At 37.6% G+C, this 22,170-nt stretch overlaps 1 protein-coding gene across 1 annotated transcript in view; it reads left to right on the forward strand.

Moving 5' to 3' along the window:
• Positions 1-21,332, forward strand: part of LOC120738575 (inactive N-acetylated-alpha-linked acidic dipeptidase-like protein 2) — a 466,433-nt gene extending 445,101 nt beyond the window's left edge. The window contains exons 17-18 of the mRNA XM_040039869.1: positions 1,106-1,304; positions 16,697-21,332. Coding sequence (XP_039895803.1) covers positions 1,106-1,304; positions 16,697-16,937 — 440 coding nt within the window. The 3' untranslated portion in view covers positions 16,938-21,332. The remainder of the gene's footprint in view (positions 1-1,105; positions 1,305-16,696) is intronic.
• The last annotated feature ends 838 nt before the right edge of the window (positions 21,333-22,170 follow it).

Consider the following 22,170-nt stretch of genomic DNA (forward strand, 5'->3'; position numbering starts at 1 on the left):
GAGACTGCTCAGGTCACAAACTAATTTTGAAGCCAGATAGGGAACAGATGTATGGTGTAAACTTTTTGCTATGCTATGAGAAGAAGAAGTAATAATTTTCTATTGATTAGATAAAAAAGGAAAATAACTGATTTCTGATTTTTCTAATACCCGCAGCTGATATCCGCAATGCATAGACGTGACCAGCAGCATCTGAGCATGTGACGCAGCTCATTCCTGATCTTTAAACTTGTAAAAAGAGCATGCAAAGGCTAGCAGCTTTAACTATTTAGAGAAGTATTTCATGACTCTTCTTTCATCCGTCCATGAGCTGTATCAGTTTAATATGTGGTTTAAGTTTATCCCTAAATGACTTCTATTATTGTGGTATATGCTGAAGAAGGCACCGGTTATAACAGGGCAATTTCCCATCTGATTCTGGCTATAAGGTGCAATCAGACAAACCTCTGACTCTGCTCATTAAAATCAAAAACCTTGCCTTATTTTGACTTTCAAGGTCTTTGTGAATTTCTGATTTCCAGTGCTGCTGTTATTTTTAGATTGCTCCATGGAAGCCCTGTTCTGACCACTCACACGTGCAGTTTTATGAAAATCTATGATTGCACCACTTATTTTGCTCCAGCTAATACTGCAAAGGCTGCTGTTCCCAGCAAGGGCACCTGACATGCACGAGACTCCAGACAATGCACCGCAGTGTTTTATTGTGTTATATTTGATACCGTGTCGATCCTGACAGCTGACCCATGGGGTTTATGCTTTGACATGTGATGTAAACTTGTGTTGCCATGCATTCATTTTGTCTGTATTTTATACATAAGATCACCTTCAAGTGTGATGTGGCTTATAAGAATGTTCTTTGGTCCTTGTTACAGGCAGTCCAGTCCTGAAACGGCCCTTAAGGTGTAAATTGTTCATTTCACAGGTCTTGTTGAGACATTTACTCCGAGATTTTGGTTCTCAAACTTTCAAACCACAACCTAGTGACTCCATATCGTCTCTCTTTTTAGGCTAATATTTTTTTGTGGGCATAGCTTAAACGCGATATTCTTTTTCATCCATTGTTCCTGTTGTTTTTCTTTCTTTCTTTTTGTACATATCCGTCTAGACAAGAGTGCACTATCGCTGCCCTTGCTTTCCTCAGCCTCCGCTCTCAGAGACCATGCAGCTTTCTTCCAGTCAGAAACTATGCGGCCGGCAAATGACCCAAAAGAGCGTGACCCCTCCCACGTGCGGATGCTGAATGATGTACTCCGTGACCTGGAGAAGAGCTTCATCATCCCACAGACACCGCCTGGAGTGTACAGGTAGGAGAAGAGTTATTGCTTCAGAGTTGCAACATTGGTGTAAGGAGGTATAAGCATTCCATTTACCGTTAGCCAATGCACCCCCAGGATACCGATGCTTTCAGTTTCAAGACCTGCAAGATTATATTACATAATTAAATCTCCACAATCTTGAATATATTTTAATTAATTGTTGACATTAGAAGTTTCATCCTATATCAATGTGGCTGTTTTCTCTGTGTTTTTATGGGTCACCAGTTCATTTCTTTGCCTTTTTACATTGTTAAAGTTTATTATTTATTCCACATGTCATTAAAAGGTCTTAAATCTAAGCTAAGCAAACTTGGAGATGACTGGAACAACATTCTTCTCAGAAACCTTTTCCACCTTTGGCTCACTCACAGTTGCCTCCTCCACATCACCGATGGCACAGTTGGTCCTCCTACCTCCTTGTTAGCGTGGTTTAGTTTGCATGTTCTCACATACCTACTCAGCTCCCCAGATACAGCCAAGCCATTGCATTTGCTGTGCGCTCCAGCATCACATACCATTTATCAATGATACTAGATGGCATTTTCTCATTAAAAAAGAAAGTTGTGTGTGATAAAGTTTCCCTATTGATGAAGTCTTTGCAAACTGGAATTTTTGAATAGTTAGAAATATGCGTATTTGTTGACCGGCAGTGTTCTTTCCTGCCTTTGTTCACAAAAAATGCCCTTGAGGTCTTTGCGTAGCATTTTTGCCAGCTGTTATCAGTCGACTCCACTAGTAGGAATATGTGGTTTGCACATTTGTTGGTTTACAAGATGATAAAAAAAAACTGGTTAAACACTGCTGTAAGGCATTATTAGTGGTCAAAAATTCCACAGGGATGAAAAACTACTTGAGCAAAGCTCATGTGAGCAATACTCGAAACAAGTTTATTGTGTTCTATCCTGAAATGAAAGTGTGTTTCTTTTACACATCCTTTTCCAAAATGTGCCTCCCTGTTTGTCTGCATGTGCCCTCTTTTAGTTGTTGGAAGTTGGGTTTCTGCATTTTTGATTTTTCCTTTGTTTTTTGTGAAAACTTTATGGCGTGAGCAGAAATGTTGATTCTGTATTAACAAGTTAACTTTTTTATTAAAGATGATCAAGTGAACAATCAAATGCTCTGCCCTCCATCACTGGTAGGTGCATGCAGCCAAATTGTGAACTCAACTCAACATAAGTGGTCACTAAAACCATAAAGTCCATATGACAGAGTGCATAAAATTCACACGCAGAACAAAAAAATACAGTGTACAAATATTGTATTGACATCACTTTGGTACATCCAACCAAGGATGTCTAATTAAATTCCTGCCATTTTGACTCCTCTCATTGTGTCTCTTTTTTCTGTCTGGACTTTTAAGTTTTGTCACTCCATTAGTTTATTTGTTTAAAAGTTTTTTTCCTCAACCACTAGCTAGCAACCACTATCATCGCAGCACAAGGCCTAATGAACACAGAAGTATGTTCACTCCTAAGAGGCGGCGTTAAATCTAATCCACTTCAGTCCAATCTTTCGTTGCCATATCAACTCCTTCTTACATAACGCATTTCGATGTCCCTATATAACAAAGAGGAAGGTAAACGAGCATCTGTGAATGTGTTCTGTATTTACTTTGTTTAGGAATCCCTCAGCGGATCTTTTTTGTTCTCGTTCGATCGGTCTTGAATGATCTGAACTGGAATTCATATGTTTAATAACATACATTGCTTGGTATATATACCCTGGAGTTATTTAAATTCATGACTTCATTTGAAAAGGTCTTCTGGTGAGCTGTCATTAAACAGATAATTAGAGAGGCCTTTATTAAATGTCACCTGTTTAGCGTGCAGATCTCTTCATTCTGCGTGTGATCATGAGAAATATCCCAAAACTGTACACATTGATTGTAGTGGTGGCCCAGTGCAGCTGAATGAAAGTGGTTCAATCACTAGCTTATTCAGAAAATCCTGGCAGGCAAAGAACAAGCTTGTAGGTTACACCTGTTTGAACACAATGGCCTGTAGCCTGCATAGCAATGACTCATCTAAACAGTTCCCACTATGCCTGGGAAACATTTGGAACACGTGGCAACTCCGGAGGCCAAATCCAGGAATTCAAATTTGCTGATGAATAGAGCAGCGACAGTAAGGGATTACAGGAAAGATACTTTATCACGGATAGTCTAATCTCATTTCATTTTGGATAAGAGAGACCCTGTCAGCATTTGTAATACTGTAACACACACAGGTTCTTCAAATTAGCATCCTTTTGCTTTGATACCTTTGTAAGTGGGTAAGTCAGCTGTGCACTATGTTTATTCTCTGAACAGCTTCATGTTTCAGCTCCTGAAGCTTTTTACATAATCTTGTATTAACTACTTATTGACAGATTTTCAGTATTGGATTGTTTTTCAGCATTTTGGTCATAAAGTTCTGATTTCTGTCTCTCCCAACATTTGATGTTATTGTTGCTGCTTCTGTAACTCTGGTAAGCATTAAATGTGGTTCTTGTTCTGAAGCTGGTAAGACTAACTTGTCTTCTGCAGCAGAAAACCTCTTATAGGAGCTGGTGCAGTTATACAAACCACCAAATTACTTTTGGATTGGCTAACCTTAATGTCTTTTCTATCTTAACGTATATTATTCTTTTGTTTTTTGTTTTTTAAATAGCAGAAAAAATGTTATTACATTAAAGAACTTTATATACTAACAAATCCTAACATAAGTAGTCTCAGCAGTTTCACAATATTACAGAGGCAACCCAACAAACACCTTTGAGGAAGAACTTTGCAAAAGTGGGGAAAGAATTTCAACAGGACGAAAAAAAAAAGTAAAAGAAAAGAAAAAGAAATGAAGTGAGGCCATGTACTTGGAATGTTAGGGTGAGAGAGGAGCCAGGAGACAACAGACAATAAAAAGTGAGCAGGTTGGTGGGGTCAGTAACTACAGGTCAGAAAACGTCAGCCCACAGAGCCGAAGGTGCATGCAGAAATGTGCAGGGCGAGGGCAAAGTAGAACAAGTACAGTCTAGTGGAGAGAAAACAAGTTCTCACTGATAGTCACATACAAAATATAAATATAAAGTAAAGAAGAGGATGCCAGTTTGCTGGATAACAGCACCACCTCTGCAAAGCAAAATTAGTCTTAAACATTTTTACTAGGCAAGAAATTCAATGAATTAACTTTTAACTACTCTCACGTTTTAACTAAAAACGATTCCCTGTGACTCCTGGGAGCCATTTAAGGTGCTGTTTTTGTGTGAAAACTTTACTTACTATCCCATATGTGTTACTTCACTGTTTGGATTCCTTTTTCTTCTAAACTATAGAAAACTGTAGTGATGTATTTTTTTCCATCCCTCTCATTCCAACCAGTTGGCTGAACTCAAACTTTTGTCCTCTTGAAGTCGTAACTCAGTCCAAAATTAGATGACACAAGGAGCACATAGGTGCAGGTACACTCGTTAACACCCTTCTACTGGTGGTGGGATTTCCAATGCTCATCAAGGATAACTACTCCGTAAACCGAGGGGTTTTTTTGGTTTGTTTTTAGCGCTTTAAGTGTCTCTTTTTACATCGGCTTCACAAGCTAGCTTCTGTATGAGTTGTAGGTTTTATTTTGCAGTTTTAGGTATAATAATTCTAACATTCAGAAAAGTTTATCCTCACTAGCTTTTCGTCAATCCTCACAAGATTGGTTGTGCAGTGCAGGATAAAAATTTACTCATGTACCCTATGCTATTTGTTTATTTATTCATCATGATTCAATACTGCAGTCGATAGAAGCTGAGGAGCTGAAGCTAGCTACAGATTCAAAAGCCCATTCAAATGGCCAAGAGACCGCTTTTAACTTCAAACGAAGCTCATTTTCATTTAGACCTCCTCTGATAATATGAAAGGAAACTACAATGTTGTATTAGAAACACACAAATGCATCATATAAACTGGACCACACATTTAAACAACTTCTTAATAAGGCACATACCTTCTCCTGGAAAAGTTTGAATATAATAAATCGGAAAAGTATGTGAAGTCAACAAGTTCATATAACTTCGCCAGTAGTGTTGGCACAAACCTGAATTTGAACTGCACAAGCCTCTTCATGCACAAGATAACGTTATGGATAAATCATTCACAGATGGATACAAGTACCTAACTTGGTACATACACTTTATATAAAATTGAAAATCAAAATGATTATCCTTTCCATGATTTATGTCGACAAAACCAAGAAAATCATTTTTCCCCAGATAAAATAAATTAGACTTGTCTCCTTTAGTGATCTTAGTATCAAATCATACATGTTAAACCATGGAGAAGTTGACTTTTGTTGGCTTGTTTCTTTGTTCGATTTATTTGAAAGCTTGGGAGTAGGGTGTTTTGGTTCCATCAGGGTGCTGGGTCTTTTCACCCAGCATCCTGAGCTAATTGTGTATTATCTTGGTATCATGATGATTTAGATCCTGTTTAAACACAGTTTAGTCGTGTATTATATTCTGATATATTTGAGTTTTGAGGTTTGCCTTCATTATGATTTATTCCCTGAGGTTGTGTGTTTGTCTCACTCCCGTGTCGCCCATGTGAGTCTGTCATGTCTTCAGTGTCATGTTCACCTCCCCTCTGTGTGTCTTAGGTCTGCATCTTTATGTTTCCTGTTTTATTGTGACAGTCTTGTGTTCCATGTTCAATGTGTTTAATTTTGCTTCCCCTCTGGCATCATCTTCATTTGTATCAGCTATGTTCCCCGTGTGTTTCCACTCCCCTCGTCTCCTCTCTGTGTATTTAGCGTGTCAGTTTTCTGTTATTCGTTGTCACGCCACGTCTCCAGGTTTCCTCATATCCACCCCAGGTTTTCATGTTTAAAGTTGTCACATATATTTTCTAGTTTTCCCAGTTTGGGTTTAGTTTAGTGTCGAATTGTTTTGCCTCGCCCTTTGTTTTGTAGTCTTTATCAGCCACAATAAACGACTCGCCCTTCGTTAAGATTCCTGTTTTGTCCACGTTTCGTTTGTCTGGATTTGGGTCCACTACTCTCCACTTCAAGTTCAATTCAATTCAATGTTATTTATACAGCACCAAATCACAACAACAGCCACTTTATATTGTAAGGTTGACCCTACAATACTACATCCAAATATATTCAAGTAATGCTAGGAGTCCCGGATGGGCCCCTTACACCTCTCACTGGAGATGAGGAGAAGGTGGTTTGCACGAAAGAGTCCGAAAGGGAGAGTGATGGAGAGCATAGATTTAAACCATGTGAAGCGGAGGCTGATTGGCTAACAGGTGGACGAGAAGATCATTGGACTAGGGTAACGATGTCAGTATTGCGATTGACAGTGTGGGAAACCAGTAGTCATGTAAAGAACAGAAAAGCAGCATAACAACCAAGAAAGCAGGAAAACCAGTGATTACAGATGTTCCTTATTGAAATTAGGCTAAGCTTCATTTAATAGTGATTAGACTAATGTTAGTCAAGAAGAGAAGTTAGTGAGGCAAGTTTGGTGTGTTGGCAAACTAGGATCCAGTATGGCAGTTTAAACTGATTCATGAACAAATTCATTTGTGACTTGTAGTATGTTCTGCACTGGAGCTATCCTGTGCTGCTCTTTCTAGATTAAACCAGCTGAGTTCACTAATATATAACCTTCATGAGTGACATAAAATCAATGTCATTTAATCTGTTTTCAAAAATATTTCAAAATATCAAAAAATAATTAACATATTATGTACAGATCAAATCAAAATTATTTAAAAAAAAACAAAACAGAACATTGCATTTATAATATTACATCTATGTCTTAAATTTGAACTTGATCAAATTTCACTTGCTAAGCAGGCCTTACCTTTGAAAAAAATCTGTTTTCTTCAACTTTCATGGGGGGGAAAAAAACAGTTCCAGAGTTTGTTTGTGTGCAATTTGGCAAATAATCAGCTTATGTTTCTAATATTTCTTGAGCGAGTGTTGAAATTTGCACAGTTAAATGAAAAAGAAAGTTTTCATGGGTCTATGCAGTCCACTAGTGCACCCGTACTGCTGCCTTAGGATTTAAGAAGGTAAGTACCAGCTATGTGCTTCTGATCAAATGCATCAGCAAATGTGACCACCTCTATAAAAGTAGAAGTTTTGACAGTTTGTTGGTCTAGCCTGCTCAGGTGTTAGCACAATGCCACAAACCTCCCATGAGTGGACCTCCCAGAAAATTCACCCCAAGGTCAGACCGTGCTCTGAGAAATTGCACAAACCAACGAGCTAAATCTCAAATACTACTCAGCTCAACTGTCAGGAGGCGATGATGTGGGCTTGTTTTGTGGCCACAGGCATCTTGCAGTCACTGTGTGCACCATGAACTCCTCTGTAAACCAAAGTATCTGTTCAACAACTAAAGCTTAGCTGAAAATGAGTGACACAAAAGAACAAAGAAGTCAAGCGCACCAGCAGTATGTTTAAAAAGAAAAGAATCAAAGTGTAGCAATGGGACAGATTAGATAAGTCCAGACCTTAAACCCAAAATGCTGTGGCAGGAACTTACATGACAGAGCTGTGCATAAATGAATCCAAACAAACCTGAATGAACTTGAAGTAACATTGTAGAGCAAAGGAGATCAAAATTCATCTTCAACCATGTGAGAGAGACTGATAACAGACATGGACCTACAGATGTTTGGATAATGGGGTCTACTTCCATGGATGGCACACAGTCCTGTGAAAACTTTCTTTTTCACAACTACTCCGACTGACATCTACTGAGAAGGAAAAAGGGATGTGTGCAGTGTGCACCGGGGAGGCTGTGGAATGACATTACTCTTTTAGTTATTGAGTGTCTCCATGCCACCAACTGGAAGGAACAAAAGGCTGCAGCACATGAAAAATGAACTTACTTCGTATTTATTATGTATTAGATTTAATTACTTTTTAATTACAGGTGCCGGAGCGCAATTCTGGGTCGCTTGCTCAAGCACCGGTTAAGAAGCTATCAAGGGACTGCAATGGTCACACTGATTAAATATTTTAGCCTTTTGTGAAATATAAAATCAGCTGTTCTGACAAGGTCAATATAACTAACCAACCAGACAGCAGTCGACACTGTCACTGTGGCCTTCCATCATAGTTGTGGTTGTAAGTAACCAGATCTGCCTACAGATACAAATCAAACAAGCGCGATAAGGACGTGACCTTGACCTAGTTTTCACCTAAATTAAATCAGCCCGAGCTTTTATTGGTATCTTCCTTCAGAGAACATTTGAACTTTATATCTTGAAAACTGTGGATCCTAGACTCCCAACAGACAGACAGACAGACAAAGAAAAGGAACCGATTTCATATTCCTCCCTTCAGGGGGAGAATATAGAGAAAGCTTTTGATTACACCCCCACTTTGGACCTTTGACTAGTGATCTCATTGTAAAGCAGGACAACAAAAAGCTACAAATTTAGAAGACCATCCAAGAAGAATATACATACAAGTAACCCTCACACTAATAATTTTACACAGTCTCTAAATCACATGCAGTTCCTCATTTGGGCAGGCATGATTTAAATCCCCATTAGCCATGTATCTTGGATTGAGTGGATCCACTTCTTTTTCAAGTTCTTATACATATGGAGCAGAACAGCAATAATGCAACATAAAACTTGCTTCACAGTATTTCACACATATTTATTCCTTCTGACAAAAAAAGTGAAAAGGGGAATAATTTACAGTCCACAGTGTTTGATTTTCCTTTTTCACCCCCTTTTTTTCCCAGGCGGCAGCTTTTCAGGGCAGAGCAGCAGTAATTCATTGGCTCTGCTCAGTGCATGTGCAAGAAAGTGAGCGCTCCTAGATTAATTGATGAATTTATTTTAGTCAAACTGTCCAGCTTAAGAATAAACACAATGAATCATATCAAATTACATTTACTTGGAGACAGCTGACCTTGACTGATAGTGAGGACTTTTCTCGCCAACTATATTTCTGTCTCGTAACAGTAGCACCTCAGTGATGTTTGATTTTAGCATCCACACAGTGTCTGGGGTGTACACTGTCTCCCCCCGACACCTCTTTAGCTGTCTACTTTTCCACTAGATTCCAACAGAATAAATGGCTTCTGCTGTTCAGTGTTATTCACAGTTTATGGCAGTAATAGACATGTTAATTGTTCTAGACTGCCATTAGCATCCAAGCTAAAATTAGCTGCTCCATCATGCCTGGAAAGCATTAAGGCTTAATAGCACTCATTTATAAAGGAAGTTACCATTCACTCACAGGACTAAGACTATTAGTCTAAGAGTGCTAAACAGTCTTTAAAATGTTTGCTTTGACAACATGAGGTGCATTATATGCAACCGAAACACATAATTAGGACATTTTGTCTGCTCAGTGAGGCAGTAATGCTAACTAAGTCTTAAAAATGTCTGTGATTTGTTTGTATGAGAGTGTTGCTTTCACATAGAAAGATGGAATAAGCATTAAATTGCCATTGAATTCCATACACTGTGTTTCTGCTATAAAATATCATTTGAGAATTTGGGAAGTTAGTGCAGCCTTATGTCGTCTCAGTTCAAAAATGAACTTGGTCTTGAAACAGGAAAGAAATCCAGGATAATGATTAGCCCTGGCAAAGGGGGTGGTCTTATGTTCAACTCTAGGCATAATTTTTAATCCAACTGATAATCCAACTAATTTGCAACTGCAACCGCTGCTTTGTAGCAGAATGCTGCTGTGTATGCATCACAAAAAAATCCCCAAACACAGCTCTACCACAATAACACAACACACACCTTAATATTTGCTTAATATTTCTGTTCTTTGACTATAATTTTTAAGGGAAGGAAGTGTATCATGATGGTCTAGACTTTATGACTCACTGTAATAATTCTTTGCTCCACCTAAATGTCTCCAACATGATGACTGGAGCTCACACTCAGCGGTTGCAGAGGTACAATTATTTAGATATTACCCTCGATAACAAACTTCAGTGTGAATTATATGTTGATGCTTGAGCTAAACATTCCAAAGACAAATACCTTTTTCATTATTCTGAGATGAGGTAATTATTTTACAGAACTGTCCTTGAATCTGAGACTCTTTTTTTTTTTTTTTCTTTTTTTTTTGGTTGTGTAGGTTGCTGCTGTACAAATAGCCAATAACGTTGCATTGTTTGGAAATTTAACAACCGGCCTGTAAGTGTTCTTAAAAGATACGAGTATCTTAAAATATACTCAAAAGGAGACAAATTGTGTGGACATTTAAAATAAAAGCAGGTCCTTCTGAATTTAATGCGATAGCAGATAATCTGAACCATCTAGCCTGTAGATAATTTGCAATAGTGACTTTAGATTTGGCTTTTGAGAGACTTACATGGATAAACTAATGGAGTCCATCTGTCATTCACTCTATTGCTTTTACTATGCTCATGGAAAAGCACTTTGGATAACACTTTAACTGTGCTTCTTGTGATACTCTTTTCTCTCTAATCTGTATTGCAATTTGTGTGTGTGTGTGTGTGTGTGTGTGTGTGTGTGTGTGTGTGTGTGTGTGTGTGTGTGTGTGTGTGTTCCTGTCTAGCTATCTTTGTGAGGACCGAAATCTGCATTCTACTATACTTGTGAGAACCAGCAGTCACTTGTGAGGACACACAACCCGGTCCTCACATTTTTGAAGGCATTTAAAGGCATTTTTGAGGCTCAAAATGGGGTTTTAGTATCAGGGTTACAATTAGGTTAGGGTTAGGGTTAGGCATTCATTTTTAATGGTTAGCGTTAGGGTAAGGGGCTAGGGAAACCATTATGTCAATGAGGGTCCTCACTAAGATAGCTGAACGGGGTTGTATGTGTGTGTGTGTGTGTGTGTGTGTGTGTGTGTGTTTTACACAAACTCCTGTGTAAGAAAAAACGTCTCCTATAATCATAAAATGAGGACAATCTTAAACCATGAACCTTAAGTCAATAACGTCTACAATAACTGCATTATGAAAATACTTACGTACTGAAGTGCTGGAGAATTGATGCACAGGTTAACTCTGTTCATTCTGTTCACTTTGCTGTTTATTCTTAAAGCACTTGTAATGTCTTTTCCATTAACATGCAGGATAATGACACCTGGCTCTTTGTTAACAGAAGTGAACACACACCAGGTGATAATAACTACAAATGTGCGCACACTATCACTGGGAGGTCCGTGAAGTCCTGCAGCCTTAAACTCAAAGTGTGTGTTTTTGATTCTGAACTTTATATTTGGTGTGATGTTTTTTTGCTTGGGTTGTAGAGAAAATGATTCCACCTCTTCTGATTAAATTACTACAAGGATCACCAGCGACAGTGAAAGGCATGTAATACCAAAGAGGAAAATCTGTTCCAGTAACACAAGGTTTAATCAATATAAAAAAGCGTAACGTGAGGAAAACCAACATGTACAGTACAGCTTATAGTCTCAAAATTAAAAGGAGAAAATGTCTTTTTTTGAAGAAATTAAAAAGAAAATCTGAATTAAAGAAATTTGGGATTGAGCCTTTTGGAATTTCCTGGTTTTGCTGCATTATTATTGCAACACAGTCTGAGAGCAGATTGTGATCATGGACACATGGACGTAGCTTCTGGATCTGAAAAATTAAACCAGTACATAGGAGCCTAAAAACGTGTATTCCATATGAAGGCCGCAAGATGCTGCAAAAAGACTTTCAGTCCCAAGTTTAGAGAAACACAGCTTTCTGACGTCTCCTCTGTGAACACTTTCCTGCTCTGTTTATGGGCTCAGTCACCTATTTTGGTCATCCTAAATAAATAATTAAGTCTGTTTTGTTATGCTATTTTTCGATTGTGGCTCAAGAGTTGGCAGTTCGTCTTGTAATCGGAAGGTTGCCGGTTCGAGCCCCGGCTCCAACAGTCTCGGTCATTGTGTCCTTGGGCAAGACACTTAACCCGTTGCTTACTGGTGGTGGTCAGAGGGCCCGGTGGTGCCAGTGTCCGGCAGCCTCGCCTATGTCAGTGCGCCCAGGGTGGCTGTGGCTACAATGTAGCTTGCCATCACCAGTGTGTGAATGGGTGGATGACTGGATGTGCAAAGCGCTTTGGGGTCCTTAGGGACTAGTAAAGCGCTATACAAATACAGGCCATTTACCATTTTCACTAATGGGAGTTATCTGGCTAATTTATTGTTGATCAAAAGTCCTAATTTCCTTCGGGATTAATAAAGTATTCTGATTCTGATTCTGAATAGCCAATAAATTTACAGTCAGACCCACTGTTCTTCATTACATCCATTTTTTGTAAAGACAGTCCTAAACTCAAGGCCTTAAGACAGGACAATATTGGATGATGTCACATAGCTACATGCATCTTTTATACTGTCTGTGAGTGTTATATAGTTACAATATAAAATACTTCAGACAATAGAAAAAAATCTAATTGTAATCAATATCTGGTGACCACTAAACCAAACCCAGTTCTGTAGATACATCCAGAAACAGTTTTTGGAGATACTTGACAGATAGGACACTTCATCTTTCCCAGTTTCTGTCTTTACGTATATAGTTCTGGGAATCCATCAGCTGATAGTTTCTAAAACCAATTCTTTTTTTCAGGGCTTTCAGAAGTACGAAAATCCAGTAGCTCAGCCATGATAGCCCATGCCATAAAGCTCCCAGTTTACGGCCTTTGTGCTGTGGTTTGGAACTCTGATTCAGTAGAGTGGTGGCAAATTTTACGCCAATGTCCCTCAGTGGGCAAGCCCACTCTGTCAAACACTTCTGCCTCCTTGGATGTGTCATCACTTACAGTTGATCAAAGACTATCTAAGAGGGGAATGAGCTTTTTAGAACAGCTCACAGTTTCTCAAATGTTTGTAAGTAAAACTGTATGGCTACTGTTGGTGTTTGATTTTATACACCTGTGGCAATGTGCTGTGCTTACAATATCATACATTAATTGAAATAAAACTAATCATAATACAAATGTGGAGGAACTCGGAGGCAAAACAACTGGAAAGGTCTCATTAAAATAACAACATAGAACATAACATAAGTGTGATGTGAACTAAAAACTGGGCGGAAAAATGTTTGTCAGATATACATTTGCTATGCTGGTGAAATTGAACGTTAAGAGCTTTTGGGAGAGTATTTATCTTTACTAATGAACATGATGAACGAGTCAACACTTGGAATATCCTTTTAATGCTGTTAGCAGACTTAAGATGCTTTCAATGTTTAAGCCAAAAAGTACATTCCAGGTAAAACCCTTACATGATCTTTTAACTTTGGGAAAACGTGTTGAGTTATGCGTAGGACAACTTTGACTCCTTCTAACGGCATCGGCAATGGTAAGAGTGAAACATCAGTCGAGTCCAGTCAAACTTCCTCTTTTCATTCACTCATGTTACATTTATATCCCAGGTGTTGATTTAAGTAGAATTTATCTGAGGCACTACATGCAGTAACCCCCACTGACTGGCCGATTAAACCAACTGCAAAGCATCAGACTTGGGTGGAACTGTAACTGATTGATGTTGGCTTTCAAGTTTATTTTGACTGTAATATCACTGGGACACGAAAGGAGGTGGCGGTACTAACTGTGATTAAGGATTATATGAATCACTCAGATCTCGAATTCCTCCAGAGGAGGAAAGACATTTCCACTCCCTCCCTTCCACAGCCACTCATGGGGTACAGTACATTGAAAAGAAAAGGCCTGCAGCTCATATAGACATAAAGCTGCAATGTTGATATTAAAACATCAAACTCAGGACACAAATCTAAAGTTAGTGCAGGGCAATCTCCACACATCATATGCACAATTATTTTAACTTCTCTGCCAATTTAACTTCTATCACTGCATTAGAGAATGCTTCCAAATAACAAGACAAAACAAAAAAGTATGATAACTAAAAATTAAATAACACATCTTATGCATAAATACATTTTTAATATCATAGTTTTTTATTACTACATTTTATATTGTTGGGGTTTTTTTTTTTGTTTGTTTTGTTTTTTTACTTTTCAATTTCAACAAATCTGCAATTTTTGCAGCATGCAGAACTTCCTGATTTTGGCTTTCTGGATAATGCAGTATACTCCCCCACAGACTGAGTAGCACATGAACTATCATTGCCATCTACATATTTGCACTTTTTTTTGGCAATACAAAATCCCCTCAGTTTATCACAACAAAAGTAATTTCACTGTGCTTTATATTTTAAAGTAATCCCTCAACATTAGAGATAAAAGCTAAAAGACCTCTATGAGCAAGCGTTTGGAGACAAAGAATTAGAAAAAAGACCTTTAGTCTCTTGAGGGTGACCATCTGCCTGGATCCGTAGGGGTAAGGGGAAAGGGAAAAGAGGAAAACACAAAGAACTGACATACAAAAAAGAGGAAAAAAAACAAACTATGAGAGATAATAACACAAAGTTAATATAATATGCACTAGTGGAATATAAGTATGTAAAGTGCAAAAGAGAGGAGAGACAAAATATATCATTGGAGGGCCTCCAGCAGCCTGAGCCTATAGCAGCATGATCACGGATGGCTCAGGGTAATCTGATCCAGCCCTAACTAAACTCACAAAGGAATCGTTTTATTTCTAATCTTAAAAGTAGGGAGGTTGTAATTGACTTGAAAGGATAGTTTCGTTTAGTAGTAGAGTAGTTATTGCTGGCCAGATTTTCATACTAAGTCACTGCCAAATATTTTGACACCTATTCCAATGATTTTTGGAATATATCAAAGTGTCTCACATGCAGGAGCCAAATTTTACATTTTGATATTCCATGTATCATATATTCTATGACCCTATTGTACCTTTGTAAATATTGCACCTAACCATCCTTAACTTGGAGGAGAAGCGTCACTGGTGTCATATACTGGTTTTATGTTGTAGAGCAGATACAGAATCTTCATAGCACTCTGACTTTGAGTCTAAATTGTGTACTGAAGGTCAATGCTCCTTCACACCCTGCAGCCCACGACCTGTGTCTTAACACATGAAGAATCACTCCATTTACTTTTTGAGACTGGCAGTTCAGCCACTTTAAGAGAAATCAATGTACTTGAGCCCCGAGGAGCGCAACACTCCGCAGTCACTGCCTTTCTGACCTACAAATGAGTATTCTGCTACCCTCAAAGGCTCATCTCTATTTATATACATGCTTTGCTTTAGGTGTGTGGCAGCGAGTAGCAAATGTGACAAAACCACAAAGAGAAACAGAATGCAATTGTTTAAGGACAGTAGTTTGTGTTTTATAGTACGCTAATGAATTTCATTTGACAAAACGTTTGATAATTCTGTTATTGTCGTGACTTCTCGCAAAAATGCAAAAACATGACATGCAAAATGGGCCGGCCTAAAGTGCCATCTTGTTATACACAGATCCACGATATCACATGAGGTAGCGCTCTGTGGTGTTGATGGCAATGAGCTTTTCTGTTCCCAGGGAATCTCTTTCATCTTTCCCAACAAATCAAACAAAAACCCTGTGCCAAGTATAAAACAGCATTATGTTGTTATGCTTACTCTGTGTGTCCCTATAAAGACTTATGAAAATATATGAAAAAAATATGAGCTGTCAGCACAATGAGTGCTCCATTTCATTGTTACTGTTCAACACAGATGTTAAAAATCCAGTACATCTGGCAGTCATCTAGAATTAATAGAACATTACATTATGTATGTAACTAGCATTTGGAGTTTTAATGGGCTTGCTCCCACTTTTACCAAATTTATATCCATGTTAAAAAGATTTTATGCCTTTAACTAAACCGGAATTACTAGAAAGACTAACTCACAGAACGCCTCTTTACTGCCTGTCTTTTTCAGTTTTTAATTTATTGTAAAAAGGTTTATGTTTTGATGGCTGTTGCTTTTATTATTATTATTATTTCTTTTTGCATTTTGAAAAATACAAATATGAAATGTGCTTCACAAATAAAACTGCCATACTGGATAAATGTAATCATTAATTTAATTGAATTGTCGTGCTACATTCTGCTATTATGAACTTAGATGTAACTTCAGATAAACTAAAGGTGCACATAGCAGCATTTCAGACGTATTCTCCACGAAACACCTGAAGATATCACATGACTGTTCATGCACACGTTTTCATGTTAAATGCATAAATGCACAGCAGCTGCTCCTCTATAGAGAATGAGCTCAGCAACCCCTGTAACTTTTTATGTTTAATTAACCACTGATGGTGAATGTTGATGTTTCTGTTGTCTTCCTGAATCGGTGAAAAAGAAGTGACTGATTTTACTCAGTGAATATGGTTGTCTGCACCAAAGTTCCCAAAGTTATTGCCTACCACTGAGCTTTAGACTGGGTAGGCCTGGGGGTCCTAAGACGGATTAGTATGGATGTTAGATATATACATTTTAAAACATGCCTGAGGTATTTAGTGACACTCTCTTCTCTTTATGTCCTTCAACAGGAATCTCTTATACAGCCTTCCAGGAAAGACTCCTCAGTTTTCCATCTTGAAGTTCCCTTGGGAAGCTGTCCTGCCTTGCAACATCCCCAGCAAAACAATCAAACACAACTCCGCAAACAAAGAAGTACTTTTCCACAGCGCCACAAACCAGTCTCTGTCTCTCATCCTCAGGGCCATCCAGTCAGCTGAGAGGCTTGTGTGCTTTGGTTTGGACTTGTTTGAGAATTATTCAAGTGAATGAGGATTTTTGCTGAAACGGACGTAACTGGCACATATTAAATTAATTAAGTTTAATTCAATGCAAATAGCAGAAGACAGCTGATCTTCTAACCAATCTTACCCATCATACTATAGTCCTGAAAAAGGTTTAAGGTCATAGGAAATCCATCTATTGAAAAAACAATGCTCAAAGACATTGGAGCTGCCATTCCATAGTATCACCAGTCTATAATGTGTAAAGAATAAAGGTGTTCACTTCCACACCTCTCCAGTAATTAGTGTCAAACGAATGACAGCGATATGCAGTTCATATTGTAGAGAGACATTTCAGAGACTTGATTGATGAATGTATTGAAACAAATTTAACACACACTAGGGCTTATACATGCATATGATGCTTAGACAGTGAGGTTCTTTAAATTGCAATAAATTCTCTTCCAGTGAACGTAATAAACAGCATTAGTACTTTCTTAGTACTTTACACCAGGTATGTAATTTGTGCCTGAAAAGTTTTCATCAGGAGCAAATCTCTGCACAAGATTACGAGCTGTAGACACATTACTAAAAGCTGTTGTAAAGCCAGTGGGCAAAAATGGTTTGGGTCAGGGTAACTTTGACAACCTTGAAATCTTGTTTATACTAGAAAACAGTTAACTTTTCACTCACTGCGAGCACAATTGCTGGGACAACAAAATTTGGGAAAGCTGCTCCCTAAAATGTTCCAAATCCGATTTTTCATTTGGTGTCAAACCAAATACTAGCTGCCCAACCAAATGGCTAGTTTGCTTAGTTAATTAAAAAGCAGCCAATATTTTTTAGCTAATCCAGAGGCCTTTTTCTGTTTTATTAAAAAATATTATAAGAATTAATAATAATTAATTGAATGTAATATAGATTTTGCCTCAGGATGCAAACAGTTTATGAATAAAGTTTTTGCTTTGGGGCAGGGGAATGCAACGTTAGCATTAGCAAAGTTAGATGCAAATTGAAATATTCTTAAAACTCAGCTCTCCGTGTGGCTTCGTGTAGCAAAAAGCCATTCTAGTATCAGCCTACCCAACAATCACCCTTTTGCTGTCACTGTAAGCAGTGGCATGCTACTGTAAGGTCTGCTGCATTTGATGAAGCGCATCAACACAACTCAACTTGACACAATAACACAAATAAAATCAGCTCTTCTACAATTTCCATGTTGTAGCATAGTCAACAAAAAGGATCTTAAAGGTAGCTGTTTTAAATATGTCTTCATAGATGACTATGTGCAATGCCATTAATTTCTCCTGCTGATTAAACCAATATAGCTCCTCAGTGTCAGGTGAAAAGAAGCGGTTGTGTAATCCTTATTTTGAAGTATGAATGGTGGCTTAAAGCTGGGACTGGCTGTGTCATGCAAACGCCATATGAGAAAGACAAGTAAGAGAAATGCAAGATTAGAAGAGGGGCAATCAATAGACTAACACAGTCAACGTTAGTGTAAAAGGCATTTTTAATCAGCTGAATCAGATATCCTGTTTGGCTACTCAGAAAACCAGTCCAGTGTAGTATTGCTGACAATCTCAGTGTCTACATCAGGTAAATATATTGGAAAATAAGTGAAATATTTTAGCATACATTCATTTAGTTTAAAGCAGAATGAGCAGCAGCACACACTGTAATGGCAGCTGGATGAATGTTTACAACCATTATGCCCTGTTTGACAGTTGCTTTCTATCTCCATTTGTCATTTATCCCATTTTCTCAGTGTGTGCACAACATACTGCAAACTCCTAGTGTTCTAAGTGACAACAGTCCTCTGTCTCTTTATTCTTCACACATTCTCTCGCTAATTATTATCACAGTCAAGCAATCTCTCGCATTCTGCATCAGTTTGCTCACACGACAAGACACTTCTGAGTCTAAGGCTGATGTGCTCTTTTTAACAGCCTGCACATGCATGGATGGAGAGCTGAGCAATAAATCTCTTTTTTCATTAGCGTTTTTAATTAATATCGTGAAATTGTTTGGGAAACAAGTAGAGGATTGTTGTGAGCAAGAGCAATAGTATATCCTGGTTTGTGGTTTTTAAGCTGGAACCAATCTAAAGCTGTGAATGACAGATCAACAGCTCAATAATCCTTGAAATAACAAGAATCGTGAGATATAAATAATAGAAAAATACTGTAACTGGTTTCAGGTTTTTTGTAGTTAGGCATGATGTTTGTAATAGTGGTGTCTGTGATTATAGCAATGGGAAAAAGATAACAATTTTATACGTAATATTTCTTATCTTGACTTATTTATATTAGTTTGAATGTGATAGACTTTTGTAGCATAATTAAGGGGTGGGAGTGTAATGGATGGGCTTAGAGTTTACATCTTGTAATTTCTTATTAAATTGGAGATTTGTAGAGATTACACACTTATAAAATGTTCTGAGAAATAATTAAGCATCTGGAGAGATACCAACAGCGTTGACTACAATTGTTTTTCTTCCCCAGATAATCTGTCTGCTCTCTCATGTGTTTTAGTGTTTTTGCATTAATTGCGATGCACTCAAATAGTCGAATTTCAACCTTTCAAATATCGTGCTTTTTTTTTATTATTTCCTCTCAATTTCTAGAAAATATTTGATACGCAAAATTTTTGTAAGCTAAACTGATCATTTCTACATATGTTACTATCCAGTTTGTAAATAAGCAGAAATGCAATACTGATTTGATAAGAAAAAAAAACTCTTCAGGGATCAAAAAATGTAAATGTCGAATGCTTTAAATAACGTGCCTTTTATCAGAGGAGAAAATGCTTTAATTTATTTAAATGGCATACCAAAAACTTTAATTGACTGACCGTGGAATCTCATCAATAAGTTACTGATGTGGCATTAATATATCTGATTATCACGATCGTTTATTGGAGTAGCATTACACTGCATTTTGACTATATGCAAAACAAGTTTTAGTGGTGATGTAATTGTTTAAGAGTAAACACAGAAAACCCATTCCGCCTTTAGCTAGCTTAGCTATAGATTATGGACTGGCTGCTTGTGGTAAACAGACTGGACCAACAGCTGTAACTGTAACATCTGTTGAATTTTGTTAAATCCAACTTTTGAAAACTGATTGTTGTTACTAAGATTTTTATTTTTTAACTAGCTTGCTGTTTTAGCTAGTTAACAGATATGATAATACATATGTCATGTAATTAATCAGAAATTCAGTCATTACAAATGGCTAAAGGTTTTAAACTATCATGCATGCTGTGCATTACATACAAACCAGGCACATCAGTGGACTACCAATACAATAAGCATGTTATGCCTGCTCCGGTTCAGGTCTTTATTTTGAATATTTAAAAGACGTATCTTCCCTTTTTTTTTTTTTAAAAGAGTTTCATTGTTGTTTGATTAGTCTTTGTACACTTTGTAAAGTAAATGTATTGTCTGTTGTGTATTGTCCATGCGTGAGACATACTGATCCTGTCACTGTGTCACAGACTTAACATACAGTAAGCAGACTACCGTCCTAGATGGACAGAAAGTAGGTCTCACCTTAAAAGCTATTCAAACATTGTCACTGAGCTCTATGCATGACCGACACAAATATTATTGAGTGATACTATACATTATTTAATTACACTGTAAATTACCTAATTATCTACCACATACAGTTAATCCAATTTTGACAAACTAAAAGGTCAGTTTGATTCCATTTGGTCTGATGGGTCACAGTATGGTCAGTCTGCTTCATAGCATATGCTTTCATCTTTTTTAGTTTTGGTTTATACAGTAATTGCATGAGCCATGCAGAGTGTCATCACTACTTCACAATTTTGTACATGGATTATTGTTTTTGGCTATTGCTATTGGCTGTTAATATATTGTACATAAACGACCAGAGGTTCACCAACTTTTTTTTAAATGAAAAGGTTACAGGCATGACAAGATAATAAGGGTACGAGGATAAAATATCACTTAAACATGATTATTGCAGTACAAATTGCATAATTGCACAAACACAGATTCACCCTACCTCTTAAGAGGTCTCAACCCAGGTTTAAAAATACTTGACCTGGCTGAACTGTGAGCTGTCTACTGTGTACAGTATTTATTTGAAATTTTGGACAGTTAGGCTAAACTGATATGCAATGTGAAATATATATTTTTAATAAAATTAGACAATACTGGAAACTGCTGTATTGTGGAATTTGCACAAAATCTGAATGTTCTGTTTTCTAATTCTCAACATTTGCATTCTGCAATTATTAATCACACTGTGTTGTTATTGTTTTTCTTAATTGTATATTTAGAATGACCTGGTTTCTTATGCATGACATATTAACACTAACCCGCTTATGCAGGTTGTTGGCATGGATTTTTTGTCCTCTTCACTATGTAAAGTCTTGTTGAATTTTCAATGCAATAAAAACAGTTTTAAACTTCCGCCTTCATTTCTGCAACTGTAAACTTACATGTGCCATTATGTTTTCAACATCTGGAATAATGTTAGAGTTGTAGCTAAGTTAGTCACTTTAATTCCAAATTAGGGTGACAATAGGGATCAGGTTAGGTTATCTCTGTTCATGAAATTGTCACCTATAAAAAATACTCACACCGGAAAACTTATGAAAGTACAACTGCAATTCTGAAATACATGTAGGAATATGTGCTTGTTTAGAATATGGCTAAATGGTTAAAACAAAACCAAAAATGTAGCTCTATTATTAAAAGTGATTATTAAGATGAAAGCAAACTAAATTAGGGAAAGTAGTATGGTTGGATAAGGAATAAACTGAATAAATGAAAAGAAACACTTGAAGGTCAATACACTTTTTTGTCAACTATTATTTGCCTGCAAAATGAGTGTGACAATAAAGCTGTCAGTTCACCAGTCAATCTGTATTCCTAGCCTGACCTATGGCCACAAGCTATAGGTAGTGAAGAGGAGAAATGAGCTTCCTGTGATAGAGGAGCTCCAAGACATAGTGAGGAGTTTAATCATTCAGAAAGGGTTCAGAGTAGAGTTGCTATTCCTCCGCATTGCAAGAAGTCGGTTGAGTTGGTCATTATGCCTCCTTGACACCTAATATGTGTGTTTGGGGCATGTCCAACTGGCAGCAGGCCCTGGGGCAAACACAGGATATGTTAAAGAGAGATTATGTCTCTCAGCAATGCTTTGGTATACTCTCTGAAGAGCTGGAGGGTGGAGGTATTACTGGAGAGTGGGCAAAAACAGATTTGAACATTTTGGGTGCCTGCTCACATCCACCCAGCTCAGTGT

The sequence above is a fragment of the Simochromis diagramma genome, unplaced genomic scaffold, assembly GCF_900408965.1.
Source record: "Simochromis diagramma unplaced genomic scaffold, fSimDia1.1 OVJJ01000026.1, whole genome shotgun sequence".
NCBI lineage: Eukaryota > Metazoa > Chordata > Actinopteri > Cichliformes > Cichlidae > Simochromis > Simochromis diagramma.